General features: G+C 50.9%; 1 protein-coding gene and 1 non-coding gene across 2 annotated transcripts; both read right to left on the reverse strand.

Annotated features, from left to right (window-relative positions):
* Positions 1-436: 436 nt before the first annotated feature.
* Positions 437-22,943, reverse strand: HSPA9 (heat shock protein family A (Hsp70) member 9). The gene is made up of 17 exons (XM_051793784.1): positions 22,464-22,943; positions 21,174-21,232; positions 19,575-19,662; positions 19,305-19,486; positions 18,593-18,717; positions 16,692-16,765; positions 16,503-16,609; positions 15,544-15,706; positions 14,815-14,907; positions 12,952-13,161; positions 10,399-10,626; positions 9,493-9,597; positions 8,305-8,422; positions 5,914-6,008; positions 4,041-4,133; positions 2,078-2,218; positions 437-1,204 (listed from the first exon to the last, which is right to left on the reverse strand). The coding sequence occupies exons 1-17, from the start codon at positions 22,926-22,928 to the stop codon at positions 1,145-1,147; spliced, it is 2,406 nt and encodes an 801-aa protein (XP_051649744.1). The 5' UTR covers positions 22,929-22,943; the 3' UTR covers positions 437-1,144.
* On the reverse strand, positions 10,077-10,148 carry LOC127474041 (small nucleolar RNA SNORD63). The gene has a single exon (XR_007905653.1). It is a non-coding gene; the product is annotated as a small nucleolar RNA SNORD63 (small nucleolar RNA).
* Positions 22,944-25,639: the final 2,696 nt, after the last annotated feature.

Here is a 25,639-nt window from a genome sequence, read left to right on the forward strand (position 1 = left end):
AAATAGCTGAGGTGTCAGGACAAAGCAGCTGTAAACTGTGTTTCCTTTTCAGTCAATGACACAGAGAGACACAGATGTGGAAAAAGGAGACACAGATACCTTTACTGTGGCAAGGAGAACACACCTCCTTGGAAGACTGGGCTGTAGAGGCCACGGTGGGCAACTGCTGCTCCGAGCCTGCCGCTGGTTTGCTAAGGCTGAGCCCAAGCACAGAGTGCCTGAGGGTGAAGTCCCAGTTACTGCAGTCACAGGACTTCAGGCATCTCGTGAGTGCAGCAGAGACACTCTCAGCAGGAACCAACTCTGACCTGACACCAGAGACCTCCTTTTTTCCTGTGAATGAAGCCCAAGTTCCAGACAGGCTGCCTGTTCCCCTGGAGCTCTCACAGGCAGTAACAGGCTCGTGTTCTCCATCAAAGGCCAGGATACCACGAACTCCATGTTGGACACTTTTCTGCTTTTATTTTAAAAAAATCCAGAGTGGATCCAGTAACAGTTTTATTATCAAGGAAATTGTTTCACCATAAGCAGAGAACAGACACAGGATGGAGCAGAAGGCTCAGACAAGCAAAGTATTTAACTTCCACCTAGCCTCTTGTGTAAGAAATAATGTTACAGCTGAGTTTGAAGTACCCCTTTTCCTTGAGAACAAGGGTACGAGCCTAGCTCAGGGCTGAACAGTCTCTACCAACGTCACCAGCCTTGCCCTACTGCTCACAGGCCTCATTACCTGCTCACAGGTCCTCAGATGCACAAGGAGGCTCCATGCAGTTCTTCTCCTCCCTGTTCCAGCACGACTTCCATCTCCACCCTCAATTTAGTGACATGGTTTCCAAACTGGGATCTCAGATTTAATACACCATTGTGTCAAGTATTAAATGATCAGCGAGTGCCCGGGTGCCTCAGGTGAACGCCCCAGGGCCCAACGCCTAACTCTGTCTGGCACGAATTAACTTTCATCAAGTGACAATTTATCTAGCAGACACATCACTAAGTTTATACATTAAAGAATTTTATATATAGAATACTGCAAAAACACAGTAAGTCTGAATTCTGCCCCTTTCTGCTCAGGAAGGTCCCTTCTCTCCCAAGCATCAAGAAAATCGACCTCTTCATTGTACTCCAGCCAAGGCAAGACAGAGACTTATTGCTTCTCTTCCTTCTGATCCCCTGAACTTCCAGAACCCTCTCGTTCAGAGGCCATCTGTGAAAACATTGGTTTGTTAGTTGTAGTAACACCAAACTGCTCCCGGACATTCTTCCCCAGCTCGGAGAGCCCCTCCCTCAGGGCAAGGGGCAACTGTGCACTGGAGGACAGAACCAACCTCACCTCTGCAAGAGCTCTGAGAGGGAAGGAACGATCTTCCCATTATTTCTGCTTTCCCAGGGGATGGAACAAGCTTATACTGCAGCTTTGGACGTTTGCAGTTTGACATCAGGAAAGCAGCTTTCCACAGTAAGGACAGCTCAGCACCCCCAAGGTCACCTGGGCAGTGCAAGACCTCCCTGGACAGGTAACAATACACTGGCCAGGGTTCAAATGGGGGGGCCTTTCACTGGGAAGGAGATGGAGAAGAAAATCCCAATGGCCTTACTACTGTGGCTTTGGGCAGACTGAACAGGAAGCCTGTTTTAGTCATCCTGAAAATAAGATCGGGCATTGCTTTTCTCCTTCAGGCACCCCCCGCACTGAGGGAAAAGCCCCCTCTGTGTTCTTCTTGATGCTCCTCATGAGGAGCTCCCAGCACTTCTCCATGGAATGCTGTACAGTACCAGAAGCCCTGGCCTGGATGCAGGGCACCTATGGCAGCATGGCCACGACTTCAGGCCTCCAGCTCTCCCTGACCTTCCACAGCTGCCCCTTCAGCCAGTGTCACTCAGAGGGAGCTGCTCCAAGGCTCAGCACCAGCCCAGCCCAGCTCTTCTCTGCAGTTTGGGATCCCAACTCCCTCCCAGCCCTTAGCTGGAATCTGGTGTTCCAACTCCCTCCCAGCCCAGCTCTTACCTGGAGTTTGGGGTCCTGACCCCCCCCTTTCCCCATCCCAGGGCTCTGAGATTGAAGTGCCCCCAGACTTACCTTCTTGTATGCCATTTCAAAGAGCTTCAGGGAGGCCTGCTGCAGGCTGGTTGCTGCCTGCCTGATGTTCTCCCCCGTTTCAGAATCTTTACGAGCCAGAAGTTCCCTCATTTTAGCAATTTCTTCCTTTAGTTTGTTGCACTGCAAATAAGACACAACAAGCACAGTGAAATGCTGCACTTGGTTCACTGAGAATCTCCATCCCACCTATTTGCCACAGCAAAACTACCTTTCCTTGCCAGAAATCATGAAGTTAAGCCTCACACTGAGCCTGCAGGGACCAGGACTGTGCCCAGTTCCCAGTGGGCACCTGTCCACTTCACTAACCGTGTCCCAGTTGGCGTTAATGGGGCCTTGTTTGCTGTCTGGGCAGAGGTGCCAAGGACAGAGAGCCCTGCAGAGCCTGACAGCTCGCCAGCCGTGTCTCTGCCTGGCACACCTCAGCCATGAGTCAGCCACCCCAGGAGCCAGGGGAAGGGGAGAGAAAGCTGGTTTTCATCGATATTTAAGGCACTGTCAGGGAGCCAACAAGTAAGGCTGCTCACCACCCTGGTTAATCCCCTCGCACGTGGGAGGAGAAGCAGAGAGGCAAACCAAAGCAGTGTGGGCTCATCCCAGCCCTGCAGCCATCTGTCAACCCCCACACAGGCTGGCATTCCCCTGCCAGCCTGGCAGGGTGCTGGAGGGGCAGGGGGCTCCTGGGGACAGCTGTGCAAGGAACAGGCAGAGCTCTGGTCACACCACAGTGAGGGGAGGGAGAACAACAGATGCTGTCAGCCCCCATTGGCACAGGGCTGCTCCAAGCACTGCTGCCCACCTCCCCCTGGTACTCCCCCCAAAAAAAGTTATAGGGAACAGTCCCTGCAGGGAACAGGGATTTAGGCTTTGTCCTGCTGTATGAGAAAACTCCAGTGATCATAACCCCAGAGAGCCAGCCAGTATCATGGAATCACAGAACGGTTTGTGGGGGAAGGGACCTCAAAGCTCATCCATTCCCACCCCCTGCCATGGGCAGGGACACCTTCCACCAGCCCAGGTTGCTCCAAGCCCTGTCCAACCTGGCCTTGGACACTTCCAGGGATCCAGGGGCAGCCACAGCTTCTCTGGGCAGCCTGTGCCAGGGCCTCCCCACCCTCCCAGGGAAGAATTCTTTCCCAATATCCCATCTAAGCCTGCCCTCTGTCCATTTAAAACCAGTGCCCCTTGTCCTGTCACTATCTGCTGGCTGAGAAACAGCCTTTTAACTGACCAGAGGCTACTACCAATAAACTATAATCATGTCCCCCAAACACCCCAGAAACCTTTTTATTCTGCTTCCCAGAGACTGGGTGCTCTGTTCTGAACTTGGCTTTTGAAATCCACAGTGCACCACCTCAGAGTGGTGTGAAAAGCACTCTTTGATACTAAAACATCTGTTTCATTCTCAAGAGAGAAAAACTGGAGCTAAGCTGATACAATAATTTTTATTGCCCCCCCAGCTCCTGGGTGCTGTGCATGCACTGCCAGGACAGCACAGCAGCTCTGCCTTTCTCCCTGTGTTAACACACTGGCAGGCACCGTCCAGGATCTCCAGCTTTGGAGCAAAACTCTCTCACAGGCTCCAGCACAGTTCTTATCAAACCACTGCAAGGCCAAGCCAAGGACAGAGCTCGTGCAGAAACCTTTCACGAGCAGCCTCCCAGGCTCTGAGATCCTCAGTGACACTGAACTCACACTTTGAAATGGGGTATTTGCCATTATCCAAACCCTGCTCCTCTAAGTTTGTTGTACAGCCTCCCACCAGCCACACTCATCCCAAGTCCCAACACCAGAGACTGAGGACTATGCCACCTTTACCTGGCATGAAAACATGCCCGGAGCTGGTGCCAGGGGCCAGAGCCAGCTGTGAGTTAAGTGAGAGTCTGAGCAAAGACTGGATAAGGAACCTTACCTGCTTTACACTACAGGGTCAGGAACTCCTTACCTCATCTGCTGGCAGCTGATCCTTGAACTCCTCCATCTTGGACTCGGTGTCGTGGATGATGCCCTCAGCCATGTTCACAGCTTCCACACGTTCCTGGGGACACAGCTCGTCAGGGGCTGCTGCAACACCACTGCTGACACAACCTGAGGACATTTCTCTGCCCCAACTGCCAAGCTCCATTCTAGTTCCCACATAGGGTCCTTCTTAGTGTCAAGGGGGCAAGAAACGCAAGCAAACAATTCCTAGATGCACTCTGGCACCAAGAGGTCCAAGGAGGCCAGTCAGCCCTCACACTGCCACACTCAAACTCACTTCCCTGAGGTTGAAGTACTAAAGCAGTATCACTGTTGGCACACTGGAACTGCAGGGACAGCACAGCACACTCTGCTCCTTGGAAAGCAACAGAGCTTTTGGAAAAGCTTTTGAAGCTTCTTCAGCAACAAGGACACTAGAGACAACTCAAATGCTTGGTTGTTTTAGCTGTGTTCCCTTATTACAAAACCTCCCGTTTATGCATTCATGAGATTTCCACAGCAGTAAAACCATGATCTGAAAAGTTAACGAGGGAATTTTGACAATTACAATTACACAAGTCAAGTCAAGAGAAGTGTTAAAGTAACCTAATCACCTTCCTCTAGAGCTCACTGAACAGGGGTGAGTCCCAGTTCAGGACTACAACAGGGAAGAACTTATCCAGCAATTTAAGATACAAAGTAAGGCAGCAGGAAGGTTTTCATTGCAGTCTCTTCAATGCCTCCTCTATGCTTCATGGTAGTGATGAGGTTATTTAACAGTGGGACTTTCACACCAAGCTCTTTGATGGTTCTCCATCTAACCCTCAAATGCTCATCAGCCAGTGCTTTGTGGCTTTACAAGTTCTGAGGTGATGTTGCTTCCTGTGAATTTATTCCCTGCCTTCTCCCCTTCAGTCCCTTTCTGATCCCTTCACTACTGAGGGCAAGATTTACAGCACTGCCTGAACACCTGAGGCAGCTTCCTACAGACTGGAAGAGCACAGACTGGATCAATCCCATGTGCCAGTTCCTGCAATCATTAATCATATGCTGGTGCCATATCCCAGAGTCAGCCTGTGCTGTGTCTACTTAAAAATCAATGCTCTATACTTAGTTGGATAATTCATTAGTATTACCCTCATTAAAGCAATTAGTTCCAACCACCAATCCTGTGTGTATCACAGGTCCAGTCACTCGACTGGCAAGTGTCAGTCTTTCCTTGACACAGCCAGTGAGGATTTCCAGCACCTCCTGATGGCCTCCCCTGCACTGAGGGGCAACACTGTGCTCACATGGATATGGAATTCCACATGCCACAGTGAGACTTCAACCACTATGGAAAGCAGCCTTCCACTTTAACAAGGAAGAGGCTGAGGTGCACTTGTGTTTGGCAGGTTCTATAAATTAAGTTTTCAAATGAACTCAGAGTAGCTTAACTATCCCCACAGGGTCTCCATCTAACCAGAGCACTGCTGTGAGCACCCACCTGCAGGGGGCTGGCTCCAAAGGCACAGGCAGGTGGGCAGCAAAGAGCAGTGATGGCAAAAACATAAGGAGAGCTGCAAAGCTGTTAGTCATGAGCAACAGGCAGGTGAGTTTGCCCACTGCTGCTTCCATGGCCCAGGAACTCCTCAGGGAGCCAATAAAATGCCAGGCACACAGGGCAAGGCACCCAACCCAAACCCCAGAGCCAGATGTTTCTGCAGACACCTTCTTGCAACTCAGTGTGAACTGACTGTAAGGAAGGCAGCAGATACAGGGGTAACAGCTCAAGGGCTCACAGAGCAGAGCCCCCAGCCCCTCAGAGGTGAGCACAGCCACTGGCACACGGGTGACAGGCAGCAGGGACCCCCCGTTACCTTCCTCCGCCTGTCCTCCTCCGCGTACTTCTCCGCGTTCTTCACCATGTTCTCAATCTCATCCTTGCTGAGCCCGCCCGAGGACTGGATCACAACTGCAGCACAGAGGAACATCAATGAACAACGTGCTCTCACCTTGAGGAGAGGATTATCTCCAAACCTAACAGCAGCCTCGCTCAGGGACGCTGCACCTGTGAAGGTCTTGTGGGCAGCACAAAGCCAGCTGGTGTTTGCAGAGGCAGAGATGCTGCTGGCAAGGTAAAAACCTGATCTCTCAGATCTACAAACTCCACAACCTGCCTGCTGGTCTGGTCTGCAAGTCCCTTCAGCTGGTCTTCAGTTACTTCTCCTGGAAAGTGAGGGAGCACCAAAGCCCCCAAAGCAAAGGGGCATCCCAGGTTAAAACACAGAACTTAAAAAAAAACAACCTCCCACCAAAAACCCAACTAACAAAAAAATCCACGGAGAAGGAATTGTTTTACCAAAGATTCCTATCCCTGTTGGAAAGCAGCCCAGGCTGGTGGCAGGATAAGACAAGTTCCCCACCCAGCTCCTTACACTGCCCTTAATAAGGGAATGTAGCAAGATTCTGTGAGCAGGCTCTTAAAGGTCCCTTTTTTTCCCCTTCCATTAGTGTCAAAAAATATAGTCTAGACTTAACTAATTTCTGCAGTAATGCCTAATTTCATTGTGAAAGGGAGGACCAATATCTAGGACATCCAGGTATATTAAAATCCTCATATGAAGTAAGTTTTCTATGTAAAATCTGCCAGTGGTGCAAAACCCTGAACAAGGACACACATACACGAGTCCTCTGGATACAGATGTGGGATGAGCAATTCAGCTTTGTAATTAGGACCACATCTGCACACAGGTAGGCAGCTAAAAAACATTCTAGTTGCCTATTATCAGAAGCCTTTTACTTAGCAGCAAAAGGCTGCCACACCCCCAAAATCTACAAGGAAATCGAAGTAACAAGCAGTGTGGTTTTGGTAAGATGTGGCTGCCAAAAAGCCAAGAGTGTGATTAAGAGCAGCACATACCTCTGAGTTGTGCATACGGGGTTAATACTTTCCTTAGCTGAGTGTGCATTCCACTGCTCAAGGGTTGTTTCCAAGAAACAACTGAAGGGCAGTACAGAGGCTTCCCAGTTAGAGGAACAAGAGAGATCTATTTTCTATCAGGGGAATCCGTAAATGCTTCAAATTAATTTTCTGAGCCCACAACAGAGCTTTAGAAACTGTCAACTGTGGCATTAATTACCCTGGAACACCAGGCCCGACATTTCATTGCACCACAGAGCAAAACACACTGACAGCTTGAAGTCCCTGAGCCTCCTGCCAGTTCAAGACTTCCAGCCTAAGTGGATAAAAATGAACAAGGTGGTTACAGGGAATACCTGCTGCTCAAAAATACTTGACTCTCCAGACCTTTGTAATGGAGTAATGACAAACAAATATGGTCTTGGCAAGAGCTGAGTTGTTCAGCTATACACTACACACCTTGGACTCAGAGATCTTCCTAATTTGATTTCTCCCTTCAAGCAGACAGGCTCAGGGACAGCAATCCCTGTGATAGCAGAGGGCACTCCCAAAGGAATAGTGTGCCCAACAGCACAGCTCAAGAACAACTAGTGCTGCATTGCCAAGCAAGGATTTTCTGTCCCTTCAGGGTAACTCAGGGCAGGATGTCACTGCTCTGAGCATCTCAGTGACACAGGACACCCTGGGAAGCAGCAGGAGCACGGCCCACAAACACCTGTGAGCCCTCAGTTAGCCAACCTGTGCCCAAAACCTCTGGGCACTGAGGCATGGCTGACCTGTGCAGGAAACCCAACAAACAGCTGCACTCTGCCAAAACGCTGGTGTAGTGATCCCAGGAGATGGCAGGACTGAGCAAGGACTGTCACACAGGGCAAAAGGACTCATGGGAAAACCCTGCCAGTGAGGACTGCCTTGACCTTGGCATGCTCAGGGGCTTCATCTCCACCTAACGTGGAAGGAGAGCTTCCCTGGCAGGATCTGTCAGCAGGCTGCTGGAGAGGGCAGTGCTGTGTGCACACAGGAGCTTTACCACCTTAGAATGGACCTACAGGTGACTTCTGTCACTTCTCCCCTTCCCCAACTCACTCTGCCCTCCTTTCCAGGGGAGGCACTCAGCCGAAGATGACTTCAACTGCATCTGTGCTGCACTGACAACAGACTGCTTGGGTCATCCTTGCTCTTCATCAAACCAGTGCTGCAGTCCCCACCTGACTGTGGGGTGCCCATCAAGGCAGCATTCCATGACCTCTGGAGTCACTTGGTGTTCCCCTCAGTGCCCAATGTGCCATGGCACTGCCATGATCCTCCAGGCCTTTCCTCCCCACCCCTGGCATCCCAGAGCACTCACTCTGCTGTTCACGCCCGGTGCCTTTATCCTTGGCCGACACGTGCACGATGCCGTTGGCGTCGATGTCGAAGGTGACCTCGATCTGGGGCACTCCCCGTGGTGCAGGGGGAATCCCAACCTGGGAAGAGCAAGGGTTGGCCATCAGCTCCCACAGGGACACGAGCTCAGGGCATGAGGCTCCAGGGCTGGGCACGTTACCCTGGTCATCTGACAATGAATCAGCTATTAACCAACCCTCAGAGCTGAGTCCTCTGAGCACCTGTTGGCATCATGCGGTGCATCAGTATCTGGACAGATTTAACAGGATACAGGTTTCTACCCAGGACAGCTGCACAGAAACCATGTGAGAAAACCCCCAAGTTTGGTTTCAAACTGATACAGGTTCTGCTTTATTGCTAAACAAGCCCCTCTTCCATGGGCATGGCAGGATGCTCTGTTTCCTCAGTTCTGGACACAGACTTCACTCACCACTTCCGAGGAACCATTTTAAGACAGTGACAGGCAGCACAGCTTCCTTCTAAAGTACAAAAGGCAAAGCCCTTCCTTTCTGCAGGGCTCTTCCAGCACTGACCAAACCCATTCTGGGCAGGGAGTTTGTCAGGCAGCCCCACACTGCACACCAATCCCTGGAGCACATCTGTTCTCCAGTCAGCAGGGCGTGGGGCTCAGCTTCACAGGGTCTCCACACAATTGTTCAGAATGATGTGTTGACAGTTGGCATCATGGCACACACACCGCAATCCCAACCAGGCCACAAACCTCCCAGGGTACCTCACAGGGACTGCAGCTATCCTGAAGCCTGCTCCAAGTCCTGTCTCTGCAACACCAGAGGAAAGGCCAGCCCTCAGCTTATCTGCTGCACAGGCTTGGGATTGCAGAGGTCTTTTGTGCCCAGAGAGCCCTTTTAGGTCAGCAGGCCCTAAAGCTGCAGCAGCCCCTGTGCCACATAAGGCTGCTCAAGAGACTCTCACCTCCATCTTAAATGCTAGTTGCTCCCCTGCCACAGAAAGGCTGTCCTAGAGCTGGGCCGTACCTCTGGAAGCTGCTTTTTTACTACAAATGGGGTCATATGTCTTCTGTAACTGACTCCCCCTCAACACTGCCTTGAGGGGTCAACTGGAATGGAGAAGGCTCTGAGTGTCTCAAAGAAGGTCGAGTCTAAGGTCATGACCAGAGTAGCCCACATACCAATGTGAACTGGCCAAGGAGTTTGTTGTCACTCGCCATCTCTCTCTCTCCCTGGCACACTTTGATCTCCACTTGTGTTTGCCCATCAGCAGCTGTAGAAAACACCTATGGAAAAGGAACAGTGTGTTACTGTACAGCTAATAAACTGGAACACACAAACTGATGCAGTTACAAACTGACTGAAGGAATAAAAGGAAGCTACTTGGAACAGAAAGAATCACTAAATGTTCATTGTTCTCCTGTTCCTCTGACAAAATTCCAAGGCATCAAGACTAGCAACAGCCAAGCTCAGTGGCATCTTGTCCTATGTGCACTTGGAGGCACAAAACCAGGCCATGCTGTGTCAGCAGCAGGTTCCATGGCAGCCACCCCCCCAAGAACATCTCCCCCTGAAGCAGCCGGGCTCTGCCCCAAGCCCACGCCCCAGGCAGCTCCGGGGTTATCAGTGAGCACACAGCAGCAGGCCCAGACAAGGCCAAGGAAGGAAAGGATCACACCCAAGTCTGTCAGAGCCTTAAAACATAGGAAAGAAGATAACTCCTCCTGAGGCATGCAGCCCAAGAAAGGCGGTGTTCAGCGGGTGTGGTGCTCAGTTGCAGAAAGTCTCCACACGATTCTTCTTCAGAATGATGTGTTGACAGTTGACATCATGGCACACACACTGCAACAACCCTGAGCTATCATCCTGGGCTATCTTGGCACCCTTTAATTCAACTCCCCTCCAATCCTGGGCACACTAATAATCAACAGAGATACTCACTGACTGACATTCAACCTCATTTCTACAACTGCTTCTCCTTGCCAGATGAGGAGGAGACAAGACCATCTACTGGGATGCTTTGGGAAGCCTTCACTGGGTGTCCAAGAGCACCCTGAAAGTCCCCCCCATCCAGAGTCAATTTGTACCTGGCTCTTCTTGGTTGGGATGGTGGTGTTCCTGTTGATGAGCTTTGTGAAGACACCTCCCAGTGTCTCAATGCCCAAGGAGAGGGGGGTTACATCCAGCAGCAGCACGTCAGTGACGTCCCCAGCCAACACCCCACCCTGGATGGCTGCACCGATGGCCACGGCCTCGTCAGGATTCACGGCTTTGCTGGGAGCACGGCCAAACAGCTCCTGCACAGTCTGCTGCACCTGCATGGAGACACAGCACAGCTGTACTGGAGGAACCACCACTGCCACAGAACGTGCCAGCCTGGGCTCAGCCTGGCATCCCTGGGCTCCTGCTGCCACACGAGCCTGCGGCATGACAGAGACACTGAGCTTCAGGTCTGTGCCCCATCTTCCATGCACCCTATGAAATGCACTCGTTTCAGTCTAGACAACCCCTTCTCTGGAGGCTTTTGTGCCATCAAGTTTGCAGCTGCAAGTCAACTCACAGCAGTGCTTTTAGGTAGCCCAGCCATATTCAGAAGGGATCATTCCATGCTCCCTGGGAACTCCCACAAGCCAACGCTGAGCAGAACACAGCTGTCAAGGACAGCACAGCTGTGGAGGCACAGACAGGGAAGGTAAAACAAATCCAGAAGCACAGTTCATGTTGTTTGTGTGCAATAAAGGAGAAAAAAAAGGGAATTGTGTAAAGAAGAGAATTTTCCAACTCTTTATTGAACAGGCTGTTTCAGCAGAGCAGATGTGCCGTGTCAGCAGCCTGAGAGGCGCTGTTAGCACTGCACTGCTCGGCCCCTTTGGAAGGACTGTGCCCGTGATTCCAACAGACTTACTGGTGAGGCATCCACATGGGAATGCAGCAAGGGTCTGTACCACAGCACAGCCCAGAACTCCCCTGCTCTGCCCCACAGGGGAAGGGTGTGGGACTTGTGCTCCTCTCCGAGTACAGCTGTTGGGCACACACCAGCACAGGGGAGCACAATATGCCTGGAAAACTGCTGGGAGCAAACACCCAACTCTGCACTGCAGCCAGGAGACACCTGCCCAGAGTGTTCATTACAGAGGAACACTCTTTATGTGTGAGCATATAATTAAGTGCAAGTCTTTCTCTCTGGAGGCATATTTTACAGAAACATTACTTCTAACCACCCACGGTACTTCTCCTCGAGTACTGGCCATGGAAGCGCTCCAAAGAAGCCACATTCCCTCCTAGCAGGGTGAAGAGAAGAGAACAACATACAGAAGAGAAGGTTCTGGGCTGTGTACAACACATCAGCACTGATTTCAGAACCAGAGCTGTAACTACAGGCACTCAGGAAAGCATTCTGTAAGCATAAGGCCACAGATGCTGGGAGTTATAAAGGACGGGGGAAGGAAAAATAAATAGAAAAAAATAAAAATCAATATTTAAGTCCTGTCTTCCACCCCTAAAGGATAAATAATGTTTCAGAAGAGGCTTTCCCACTGAGTGTTTGTCATCACTTTATATGTAAGTAATCACACCATTTTTCCTTTATCCAGCTGGAACAACAGGGATTTTGGGAACATATAGCAGAGTTACTCCACTTAAGTTTTGGTCAGATCAGGAGCTTCTGTTTATCTTGTTGCTCTGGGTGACCTTCTGCTCACACAAATATCACCTCCAGCCATCAGGGTCATTTAATACAGGGAGGAAAAACCCTCTCACCAAACTCCAAATGAACCCCAAGCAGGACCATGTACACACATACTGTCCTAGAGAGGACCTGCAAATCACAAATCTTAACAGCAAACAAACAGTCCAAGCCTGACTGATTCCTCTGGAATGAGATTCTGATGCTCTGTAGGAGAGGACACGCTGACCCTTGGAGAGAGCAGTGCACATCCCTGTTCAGCTCTGGCTTGGGGAGCAGCAGCCTGACTGGCTGGAACAGGAGCAGTGAATCACCTGCAGACAGCACCTTATCTACAAGACTGTGCATGTCAGCACAGCAGTCTTTTAAGTTACCTGTTGGTGCTTATCTGCACTGAATAGAAGGGCCAGGTATTAGATAAGGAGTGTCTGGAACAGACAGGGAAATGGGTCTGCCAACACCCAGCCTCCCACAGGTATCTGATCACACACAACCAGCAGGTATCAGAGCAGTTCTGCTCCTGCAGCTTCTTCCCAGCTGCTGTAAGTGCTCTATACAGGGAGCAAAGCCCATGGGGGGCAAAGACAGGTGACTGTCATTGAAGTGTACCTTTATGACACACTGAGGCCACAGCAAGAGAAACACCCTGTACATCTCCACAGTGCTGCCTCTGTCCATCCATACCAGAACATCAGGCTGCAGCTGAACATGCAACTCCAGACATGTCCCACTTCACTTTGTGAACTGCAACTCAGCTACAGCCCCCAGACCAAGCTGAGCTAATTAACAGGATGAGAGTCCCTCAGCACTGCTTCCATGGGACTCCTCAGCACATCTGCTCTGCTCTGGGGGCCCTCAGCTGCTGGGGCTCTGAAGCCACCAGACCCTCAGCTTTTCTGCTGCAAGCCCAGGGCAGCTGTGCCAGCTCTGCCTGGAGTAGGGACTGAGCTCATACCTTTGGCATTCTGGTCATGCCACCGACCAGGATGACTTCCCCAATGTCACTCTTGCTGACTTCAGCATCCTGCATGGCCTTCTGGCACGGTGCCACTGTCCTCTTGATGAGATCAGCCACGATGCCCTCAAACTGTGCCCGAGTCAGCTTCATGTTCAAGTGCTTTGGTCCGGAGGCGTCCATGGTCAGGTAGGGCAGGTTGATGTCAGTCTGCAGCACAGAAACAGGCTTGGAGTGAACACAGCAATGGAAAACAGGGCTGCTCTACAGTCAGATCAAGTTACAGCTTCTGTTGGCCTGTACTGAAGCATCTGCATGGCTGCTCACCCTACAGCCCAGGCCTTAGGTGGCTGGAACACTTTTATGTTTGTCTCTTCTCTCAGAGAAGAGACAGTTATTTTGTTCCACATCTCACGGTTACAACTGTTAAGCTCCCATTTTAATACTATGTTTATGCAAGGTTTTGCATTGTTAAGAAAAACAAATTAATTAGTCATAGCCAAGAGGTAAGAGCTGAAACACTGGAAGTGACAACATTAATCCTGTTCCTTTAGCACAACTCAGGAAAAAGCCCATCTTCAGAGTTCCCAAAGATTCTGCCAACTAACATTCCATACCAGGTAAGCTCCTTGAAGAAAAGAACTCATGGCTGTTTTCTAAATGCCAACAACTCATGTTCGACAGCCAAAGTTAATTAGTGCAAGGGACCATAATCCCCACTTCCTGTGGCTATTTCTGAATCTCTTACAAATTCACATGCTGGATTTTTAAAGCAAATCTTATACTGAAATCATTCAAGTGCTGAGTCATGCTGACATCAAGACACTACAAATCAAAGCAATTAAAACATTAGTGCTTTAAGCTCTAGAGATTAAGTTTACACAACAAGAACTAAAGCCACGTTACTGACTAGAGGTGTGCAGTCACTTTACAAACAGCGTGGTAAAAAGCATGAGGGGAAAATGGGGCCAAAAGCAAGTTGTTTTCCCTTCACTGCTAAAGAGTTAAGGAATTCAGTTTTTCCTGCTATGAACAAACTGGATTTGCCAGCTCTTGAGCACATAAAACAGAGCCTGCTATGTCTCTGGCAGAACTAAGCATCCATTGTGACTGGCCTAAACTCCTTGCTATGAGCTCCCCACTGGCCAACAAAAAGACCACCATCAAATAAAATTAAAAATGTTTATTCAGAACCTAGAAATTGGCAGAGTCCCCATTTCAATTACTATATAATTGACCTTAATTTCACTTAGCCAGGACTATTACACTCCCAACTTGCTCCTTCTCCAGCTCCTCATTCAGTAGTGAATAAAGGACACGCTTGAATGCATTAATACACAAAGTGGATGGAAAAAGGAAAGGGGGTGTATGTTGCCCAATGTCTGGACAACTCTTCTATAGGCAAGTAAGTTGAGATTCTTTATAGAAATCTCTATACAAATTAGCTGTTTCAATGGAATGAGTAGCATCAAGGTTTTCCAAGGCTTTCGAAGAGCTTGAACAAATAAGTGGTTCCAGTAACCCAGCAGCACTGGCTGCAGCTGAATTCCCTGCAGCACAGGGAAATTCTGAAACACAGAGTAAGCTGGGAACAAGGTCACATTCCCTATAGGATCAGAAAACACACTGCCAGAAAAAAAGGCAAAATCCAGCACCATTCTCAGCTCCCAACAAGCAACTGTGCTCCAGAACAGCTCATCCTGGTACAGGACTTGCTGTGACAGTGACACTGTTTGGTTACACAGAAGAGCTTGTTCTGCCACAAGAAAAATCAGCAATGTCAGAGCTTTGTACACAAAGCCAATGCAAAACTCACAGCATCTCACAACATTGTACCAGACTGCTCTGGACCCAGGCACATACCTGCACAGACGATGAGAGCTCACACTTGGCTTTCTCTGATGCTTCTCTCACTCTCTGAAGGGCCATGTTGTCTTTAGTGAGATCAACACCCGTCTGAGTGACAAACAACAGGTTAACAGACTCAGCTTCTGCTCAGGAGTCACCTCACTGCAGTTCACCTTCTCACCACTCTTGACTCTAAAGATATTTCTAGAATACAGCCTGCTATGTGCACTTCTGCTGCTCCCTCACTTCTGGCAGAGGTATTTAGCATTTCAAATGTGCCAGTCCTTTCTGCTCTGCAAGTGATTATACAGTAAGGTACAGATTAAAAGCTTGGAAAAGCTGCTGCATCACAGAAAATAAAGACAAGGCTGAATTAGCAAAGGAGTTGGAATTACCATTGCAGTTTCCCCCAGCAAACCCTGTCTTGCACCTGTGCTATCACGTTCAACTGCACCAGATACTGATTTTTAAAAGCAAGCAGACTATGCATAGGAGAGTCCTGCTACACAAGAGAGAAAAAAGGCAGAAGTCCTGCTATTCTATGTCTTCCAGGAGATGAATAATCCACCTCAAGAGGACAAATGTAAGAACTGGAAGCTGGGCCAACCAACAGGTGTCTAATACTCTTAAATTTTAACTGTGCCATAAGTGACAAAACAAGTCCTAATAATTAAAGATTCCCATTCTTCTACAGAAGTGAGTTTGAAAAGCAGGGTAACACTCTGCTCTGAAGAGACACCTTACCTCTCTCTTGAACTCCTTCACAATATGCTGTAGTAAAGCCTGGTCAAAATCTTCTCCACCTAAGAAAGTGTCACCATTGGTGGACTTCACCTCAAAGACCCCCTTCTGGATTTCCAGCACAGAAATATCGAAAGTGCCACCACCCAGATCGTAGACTGCAATGCTGCAGGGAGAAAGGCAGGAAAACATCACTTTCTAGACAAAGCTGTGTGGCTCAAAACTCACTCTCCCCAAAAGATGCAGTGTGCAGAACTCACTCTGTTGCCTACAGAAGTTAAAAGCCCCTCTAAAGACAGCAGTAAACAAACCTCACAGTGCACAAATCCTTTGAGCACTGTGAGTCCACGGGGCAGTTTCTCGGGCTGTGCTGCACGATGCCCAACCTTGCCCATTATTTCAGAGAGGGCAGTTCCTCCCTCTTCAAAACCAGACCCACATCCAATGACAAGGGCAGGGACACCACAACTATTACGAAACGTTTTTCAGAATGTGAGGCTTTCACAGCACTGTCATCTCCATCAGAAATACACAATCTCTAACAGAAGCCCTGCATTTACATAACCAGCCCTGACAGCAGCAGAAGGCTGAATGCAGGCAGGGAAGCTGCAGGCCATGGGTACCTGCCACAGCTCAGGATACCTCCTGTGCTACCCTGCAGCACCACTGGCTGTCACCCAGCTGTCCTGCCACACCCATCACTGCCACCAGTGGGCAAGATCATTAAATTGACATCAGGTTTGATAATTAAGTTGTAGCTGCAAGTTATGAACTCTCCTTCTGTAACAAGGTTGGCTGGCACAGAGCAGAGGTGACATTACACAGCTCTGACTCATGGCAGTGAGTCCACCTTGGCACAACTCCAACCAACACTCTAAAAACCAGAAAGAACAAGAGGCACTTCCAAAGCAAATCCCAGCACGTTATTTGGGAGAGGGGAGGTGCAATGAACAGGCACTCACACTTTGTCTTCTGACTTGTCCAGACCATAGGCAAGTGCAGCTGCTGTTGGTTCATTAATCACCCTCAAAACATTCAAGCCAGCAATCTGCCCAGCATCTTTGGTAGCCTGAGGGATAAAGAGGAACAGTGTTGACTACTGAAGTTAAATGCAATTTATAAGCCCCCAAATCTTATAGCTTGATGAGTACCTGTCTCTGAGAATCATTGAAGTAAGCAGGGACTGTGATCACAGCATTCTTTGCTGCGTGCCCCAAGTAATTTTCTGGAAAAAGAAGGAGACAAAACAGAAGGTTATCCTTGTAAGAACACCAAGTCATTATTCACAGAATCACAGAATGGTTTGGGCTGGAAGGGACTTTAAAGCCCATCTCATTCCAACCCCTGCCATGGGCAGGGACACCTTCCACTAGACCACGTTGCTCCAAGCCCTGTCCAACCTGGCCTTGGACACTTCCAGGGATCCAGGGGCAGCCACAGCTTCTCTGGGCAACCTGTGCCAGGGCCTCCCCACCCTCACAGGGAAGAACTTCCTCCTAATGTCTAATCTAAACTCACTCTCTTTTAGTTTGAATCCATTCCCCCTTGTCCTGTCACTACATGCACTTGCAAATAGTCTCTCTCCATTATTATGTAGTTTGAAATCATTTTTCTGAACTAACAACACAAGAAAGACTTGCTGTTTTCCGGGAAGATGCAGAGGGAGCTGTGCAGAAATTCAGTCCTTTCACATAACATGGAATAGTTTGTAGACTTTTGACAGCACAGCCCTATTTTGGCAGCACCTCCACAACTCCATCAGTGACTGGATGGCACTGGTGTGAATTCATCTGAGACCTTAACTTGTCTATTTAGTGTGCAAGGCTGAAGCTGTTCTCCACTTTTTTTGAGGGTTCAACATATGATGCATTTAAAATTTCCTTTTTCATCCTGATTACCAAATCTGCTGTTGGTAACTTACACAGTACAAATAATGTACATATACTAACTTTATAAGCATTTAATTAGGTCAATACTTACTAAAATAATTTTTAGAACACTTATTAAAATAAGTTTGTGTTTAATTTTTTAGACAGCAAGTCAGAAAAACAGGTATTACACCTCAATTTAAGGTCATGAACTGCTCTCAATAAAAAGAGAAGGATGCCAGCAAATGCAGATTCAGACCTGCTGAAAAGAATGTGCAGGGTGCCCTGACAGGACTCATGGCTGTGCACTAGCCCAGCACAGAGCTCACCCACTGCACTGTTCTCTGCTGCTTGCAGAGCCAGATCCTTCCACAGCTGGAGTCATGGAGCACCCAGGCCAAAAGCAGAGGCACACCATCCTCCAAATAAAAGCCAGAATTATCATCTCTAGATGCTCACATACCACATACTCTTGGGTGGAGCTTTGGCAAATGTCCAGGACCTAACACTGGAAAAACAATAACCTCTGGATGAAGCTTCAATCCTGCCCTCCTCACACCTATCACTGGACACAATATTTACCAATGAGGATGAAGAAGACAGCCACTGACTGTTCCCTCTCTGTATCACTCAGTGTCCCCAGAAACCATTTTATAGGAATTGAAATAGAAAAAAAAATTCTCCAGGCCAATGGCTCTTTTCCCCCAGTGATCACTTAAAGTCACCACTGGCTAATTAGCCATTCATTGAGCCCAACAATGGGGTCCCTTAACGCTCCCTCTCTCCCTACATGCTCTCCACCTGGCAGCTGAGGAAGAACAAAGCCACTGCAAGGCCTGGCTGCCCCAGCCCGTGCTCAGCTGCAGCCAGGGAGGCACAAGGACTGGGCTTCCAAGGAAACGGAGCTCCCCCTTCTGAGTGAGTGTGAACTCAATCACAGTGAGGATCAGCTCGAGCAGTACTTAATTCTGGTAAGAGTATCCTTTAAGTAAAGCACTAATATCTTGCCAAAGGTCTGGGACTGAGGAGGGAATGATCTTCCTTGAGGCTTCCTAAGAGTCCACTCTGTACCCTCCCCCCCACCTGCCCTGTTCTGTGAGGCTTTGGTATCAAAAAAGCACCTTTTTGGCTGCAGCACCTCCATTTACAAAGCACACAGACAGCAAAGACCAAACTGTACCAACCTGCAGTTTCCTTCATCTTCATTAGGACAAAGGCACCGATCTGGCTGGGAGAGTAGAGCTTCCCATGGGCCTCCACCCAGGCGTCCCCGTTGGAGGCACGGACAATCTTAAACGGCACGTTCTTACTGCAAAACACCAGCATTCCACGCTCAGCTGCTCTATCACCAGGTAACATGGACAAGCTCTAGACAAAGAACACTGAACTTGCCAGCAGCAGCCTCAGATCCAGAGGCCCAGGAGTACCAATATGCTCCTGCTCCTGCTTTTAATCAGCTACATCATTTAATCATAAACCCGAGGTATGATCTTACAGCTTTGATTATAAATACCCTCAAGAATGAGAAAAGTCTTCACTTTTTCCTTCCACATCAGGAAGACTTTTTTATGTCTTCTCTGAAAGCCTTAAGGTGATCAAAAACTAAGAGATCCTGAGATGACCTCAGCTGGTCAGAGCATGGTGCTACCAACACCAGTGTTGTGAGTTCAACCCCTGGAAGGGCCATTCCTTTAAGAGTTGGACTCAATGATCCTTGTGGGTCCAACTCAGGACATTCCCCAAAGCTCTGAAAACCTGGAAAGCTTGGCCCTCAGACAGAAGCAATGAGACCCGAGGGCAGAACCACTTCACCCACAACAGGGTCATATTTTAAAGCGTAAGAGGGTGGTGTTTTCCGCCCCCCTTGCTGGCAGCGGGGTCGCTCCCCTCACTCACATGTCCTTCTTCACCTCCGAGTCGTCGAAGCGGCGCCCGATGAGGCGCTTGGTGGCGTAGAAGGTGTTGTGTGGGTTGGTGACCGCCTGGCGCTTGGCCGGCATCCCCACCAGGCGCTCGCCGTCCGCCGAGAACGCCACCACCGACGGCGTGGTGCGCGCTCCCTCCGAGTTCTCCAGCACCTGGGGGCACGGACAGCGTCAGCAGGGAACTCGCCCCAGGGCACTGAGCTGGACACTCCAGCCCGAACAGCGCTCCCCCCTCACTCACCTTCGCTTGCTTCCCTTCCATGACGGCCACGCAGGAGTTGGTGGTGCCCAAATCAATCCCGATGACGGCCCCTTTAATGGCTTCTGAACTGCAAAGCACAGTGGGGTAAAATGAAATTGCTGCTAAAGAGAAGAACTAGATAGTAAAAAAAACATGCCAGCCCTGAAGACAGGACAAAAGCAATTTTCCAGCTGATGCTGAAGCAAATCCATGCTGCATCCCGACCTAAGGCATTCTCCAACTCTTACACTGGAATTTAATCTTGTGCCTCTGTTCTCAGTCAGATCATTTACAGGTAAATCCTTGTTTGTTAGAATAAACATATAAAATATTCCTCTTCACCAAAATATCTTTACTATATACACATATATTTATTTTCTCAACAACTCTTATGATTTTGACATAAAACAAAATCATAACTAATTTTGTCCCTACACAGACCGGACTTGTTTTGGGTTTCTTTTGATCATAGTCACAGACTGGTTTGGATTGGAAGGGACTTTAAATATCATCTCATTCCACCCCCTGCCATGGGCAGGGACACCTTCCACTAGACCACGTTGCTCCAAGCCCTGTCCAACCTGGCCTTGGACACTTCCAGGGATCCAGGGGCAGCCACAGCTTCTCTGGGCAACTTTGATGTTTCAACTTGTTTGAAAACAGCCACCTGGAGTCAAAATACTACTAAATAGATGGTATTTGTTTATTTATCATTGCTTAGCATGGGAAGAAGGATCCACAATGATAAATTGCTCAGGCTATGTGGGGTTCTCTGAGCCAGAGCCAAAGGAAACCACCTTTTTGATCCTGAGGAGCAACAAGTCAATTTAAATCTGGAAAATGGGATTAAAAAAAATTGGAACCTCCTCCTCCTTTCTAGCAAGAGTGTATTAGCCCTCTCGAGGCTCAGAGAACCCTGAATCACAGCTTTGCCTTACAGAGCCATGCTCTGGGATGGGGAAGGCATTCTGCAGGCAGAGCAGGACTGTGTTTATCACCAGGACATCATCTTCTCCCTCCCCAGGCTGCCAGTGGCTCTAACACCAGTTCCAGGAACAAAGCAGTGATCTTGGAATGTCCAACTGCTCAGGTCGTCTGCATCAAACAGAACCAGTTTTCCTAACGCAGATTTCCCAGCCAATGCCCAAATCAGCATCAGCCACAAATGTCTGACTAAGGCAAAACCAACTGCTACTCATTTCCCATTACCTTGGAACAGGAAAAATAAGTGATTCAAATGCATGAGCTGTTTGAAATGAACTTTATCCCCAGAGCAGTGGAGCCAGGCATCACTCATTCCATGGCAGTGTAAAACAACTTGTTCCATCAATGTTCAGGGTACTTTTTAGTTTGTTTGTTTTTAATCAAACAAATCTCAACAATCCACATTTTGTGGGAGAAGAGGGAAAGAGCAGTTCTCAAAGTTCCCTTGGAGATAAAGAAACAGCCTCAGAAAAGTTCCACGCGGAGGTTCTGGTTTTATTTTGCTGGGTTTGCTCTGTTACTCCATCTCTGGCTACAACAACCAGTTCTGGTATCAAGAGGACAGTAAATATCAACATCAAGCAACCAAACCCCAAACCCCAAGGAAATACTCACGCATATCTCCTGATGGAGGCTGCTCTGAGGACATTCTGACTGAGGCCATTCCAGAACGTCTGAAAACAGACACATTGATGGAAACTTAGTTTAAAACATCGAGTGGTCTTCAAGGCTTTCAGAGGCAAGCAGTGTCTGAAGCTACACTGTCCCACTACAGCGTTTATCTTTAAAAACTTGGGCACAAACTAAGGAGGGATTTGAGAAAGAGTCAAATTGATTTAAAAAACCTCAATTACTGCACCAATTCATCTGCCATACCCCTGATTTCTATGACAGAACAGAGCATTTCCCTCAGACAGAACAGCCTATGAACCTGTTACCAGGAAAGAGACATTTCAGCAAGTCAACTCTGAACCTTCAGCTTCCAGTGAGCAGCAGCACCAGATAAACATTAACCCCATTTCTCGAGGCTTTGTGCCTGGTCAGCAGCAAACGACCTCCTACATCCCTTGAGGGATCTGTGCTCCAGATTCTGCTGCACAGCTCCAGCAGCTTGGCCACTCTGAGCCTTTCTGCAGTGGCCACCCCTCTGCACATGTAAACCAGCATCCTAGACGGCTCTGGGAGCTTTAGCCCTTGTTCTGTTTGAGAACGAGCTTTTAACAAGACATCTCAATACAAACAGGGACACGACAGGAATATTTTGCTCATTTTTCAGGACCTGTGACGCGGGTACAGCCCGTGGGTGGGTGAGGCTGCTGTGGCCAGTGTTGTGGGATGTGCCATCCCTGCCTGTCCGTAAATCCTGCCCTTCCCAGCGCGGTCCCTGCTCTCACCGTCACTCGGAGAGTGAGGGACTCACCACTCCCACCACAAATTCACTTTATACAAAACAGACCCAGCCACGCGAACAGGTCCCTCTGCGCCCCGGGCCTGTCCGGGGGGGGGGGTCGGGACTCGCCCGCGCCCCGCAATGTCCCCTGATCCCCCTCCGAAGGCCTCCTCTGTCTGTGCCCCAGTCCCTCCAGGCCTCACAGCCCCGTAATGTCCCCACAGCATCCCCCGGCCTTCCCCCAGAGCTTCTCCGGTCCCTTCTGATCCCCCGGTCCCCTGCAGCCCCCACAGCCCCTCCCGCTCTCCCCGTGTCCCACAGCCCGTTACTCCCGGCCCTCCCCTAGGCCTGCCCGTCTCTCTCCCGCTCCCTCCGAGCCCTCGGGACCGCAGAGCCCCGCGATGTCCCCACAGCATCCCCCGCTGCGCCCCGGACACCCCGTCCTCGCCAATCCCGCCGCCCCCCGGTGCCGCCTCAGGCCTGCCCGTCTCTCCCCCCCGTCCCCGCCGCGGTACCTGCGCGCGCGGGGCGGGGTGCGCGGGCCGGGCGCGCGCGCGGCGCAGGGGCAGTGTGGCGGCACGGCTCGCGCTCAGCATGGCTGCACAGCCCGCGCGGACACGGACACGGCGCGCGGCGCTTCTGGAACCCTCCACACACGTGGGCCGCGGGGGGGCGAGAGGGCGCCGCAGGACCCTCCGCCCCGGGCCGCCCCACGGAACGCCCGATTGCGCCGCTCGCTCCGGGCGCGCTGCCGCCCCGCCGGCCGCCGCGGCGCGGCTGCGTGCGACCTCGGAGGCACCGACGGAGAGATCGCGGCGCCCGCCGGGGCGCGCCGGGGCGGGAGAGGGGCGGCGGAGCGGCGCGGGGCGCACCGGCGCGGAGCGGGGCAGCCCGGGTCCTACGGCGGGCGCGCGCTCAAGGTCGGCCAGGATAAAGCGCAGCGATTGCAGCGGCCTTGCGTCAGGGACGGCGCTGCGCATGCGCAGGGAGCGCGGGGCGGCACCTGCGCGGGGGCATCACCCCGCGCATGCGCCATGCGGGGAGAGAGGGGTCAGGGCGGGACCTTCAGAGCGGGAACGGGAAACAGGGAATGTGTGTGGGGAGAGTTGGGAAGAACAGCTCTGGAGGACAACCAGCTGTCCCTGCCCAGCCGTGTGTCCTGGGGGCCAAGGAGGCCAGTGGGATCCTGGGGAGCATCAGGAAGAGCCTTGGAGCAGGGCAGGGAGGGGATCCTGCCCCTCTGGCCAGCCCTGGGCAGGCACATCTGCAGGGCTGGGCCCAGCTCGGGCTCCTCAGCACAGCAGGGCCAGGGAGCTCCTGCAGCGGGGCCAGCGCAGGCTGCGGAGATGCCCAAGGGCTGGAGCAGCTCTGGGAGCAGCAAAGGCTGAGGGAGCTGGGGCTGTTCAGCCTCCAGAGCAGAGCCTGAGAGGGGCCCTCCCCAGGGGGTGTCAGGGGCTGCAGGGAGGGGGCAGAGGCTGGAGCAGGCTCTGCTCGGGGGGCCCAGCAATGGCCCAAGAGGAACGGGCAGGAACTGATGCCCGGGAAGTTGCAGCTGGACAGGAGGAAGAACTTCTTTGCTGGGCAGTGACCCAGCCCTGGAGAGAGAGCAGAGAGGGTGTGGAGTCTCCTGAGTGGAGATCTTGCAGAGCTGTGTGAACACAACCCTGTGCCATGTGCTCTGGGATGGCCCTGCTGGGCAGGGAGGTGGGACCAGATGAGGCACTGTGGTCCCTTCAAACCTCACCCACTCTGTGATGCTGGGAAATGGCCTTAAACTGAGACAGAGGAGATTCAGATTAGATATTGGGAAGAATTTCTCCACTGCAGGGGTGGTCAGGCACTGGAAGGGCTGCCCAGGGAGGAGGTGGAGTCACCACCCCTGGAGGTGTTCAGGAGGTGTCTGGATCTGGGTGATGGGTCAGTGATTCCAGTGGGTACATGGTTGGACTGGATAATCTCCAAAGTCTCTTTCAACTTTGATGATTCTGTGCTTTGGCTAAAAAGACTCCCAGGGCTCAGCAATGTGGGTCAAGGGCATCTGTGAGGCCTTTCCCTGCAGGGGCTGAGCCCTAACACAGCTCCTGGCAATGCCAGAGGCACAGCAGAAGAAAAGCTGTGTCAGTTTGGCACTCTCTGACTGAGCACATCCTTGTCTCCATCCCAGTTGTGTTGGTTTAATGCCCTTTTCCCAAAGGCACGTTCAGCCTAACAGCTGGAACCTGAAAGCCTGGAGCCCAGCTCTGGTGCTCCAACTGCTCCCAGTTTCACACAGCTGGCTGCCTCTGGGTTTGTCAGGGACTCCCACATGGCACATGGAGCTCATCAGCCCACCCCACACATGAGCTGTGGCTGCAGGTTTGGGATGTGCCCCTGGGCTGGCACTGGGTTGCCAGGACAGTGAATCATAGAATGTTGCATGGTTCAAATAGTCCTTAGATCATCCAGCTCCTACTCCCTGCCACGGGCAAGGACACCTTCCACCTGCCCAGGTTGCTCCAAGCCCCTTCCAACCTGGCCTTGGACACTTTCAGTGTTGGCACATCCACAGCCCCCCTGGGCAACCTGTGCCAGTCTCACCACCCTCACAGGAGAGGATTTCTTCCTAATGTCTTGTCCTAGTTAGAGCAGCCAGGAGCAGTTCATCACTGTGTGGGTGTAACCCAAACTGTGCATTCTATAATGTCATTTCCCAGGAACTGTTAACAATAGACCATTTGCAGCAGCTGCCCAGAGCACACCCGACCCCTCAGGCTATAGTTATGGGTGATGTTAACTCCCCTGCAGGGAGTCATTAGCACCTCCACACCCAGCCCGAGGGGTCATGTCTGCTAACAGGCCATCAAGGATTCCAAAAATACCTCAGGACTCACAACCACCCACTGCGGAACTCCCTGCCCTAGAGGAGGTGCTGGGCATTCCCACTCAAACCTCAGTGTATATGATCTTGGGGTCTTGGGACTTCTGGTACCATTCCTTGGATCCAGAGGAGGACCAGAACCTGGACTGGACTGTGACCACCACTCTCAACCAGAGTGAGACCACCACTTTCAACTGGACTGTGACCATCACTCGCACCAACAGGGTTTTTTTCCTCTCCTTTTACTTTTGGACTCAGGACCATGTGGAGCTCAGTGCAGGTGCCAACAACACCACTCTGTTCGTGTCCCAGGGTGCTGGGTTATACATCTGGGTTTTGTAGGTTAAAACCAGTTGTTTGTCTATATAATTGTATTTATTGTATTATTTTTATTAAATTGTAACTCTGACTTATAATCTCTTTCCAGCTGGGTTCATTTCTCCTGCCGGTTTACCTTTAAACCAGCACATGTTTAACCGAAGTTTCCCCTCTGTCAGTTTGAACCCATCCCCTCTTGTCCTGTCTCTCCAGTTCCTGATGCAGTCCCTCCTGAGCTTCCTTGTAGCCCCTTCGGACACCCATAGGTGCTGGGAGGTCTCCACACAACCTTCTCCCCTCCAGGCTGAGCAGCCCCAGCTCTCCCAGCCTGTCCCCACAGGGGAGGTGCTCCAGTCCCCTCAGCACCTCCATGGCCTCCTCTGGGTTTGCTCCAGCAGTTCCATGTCCTTCTCGTGTCAGGGACACCAGAACTGTACCCAGCACCCCAGGAATGGCCCTGCCTGGTGCTGCCTGAGCGGGTCCATCCCACGGGGTCGGTCCCAGCCGGTGTACCTG

Source organism: Manacus candei, unplaced genomic scaffold, assembly GCF_025592945.1.
Source record: "Manacus candei isolate 608988 ecotype Guabito, Panama unplaced genomic scaffold, ASM2559294v1 h1tg000037l, whole genome shotgun sequence".
NCBI lineage: Eukaryota > Metazoa > Chordata > Aves > Passeriformes > Pipridae > Manacus > Manacus candei.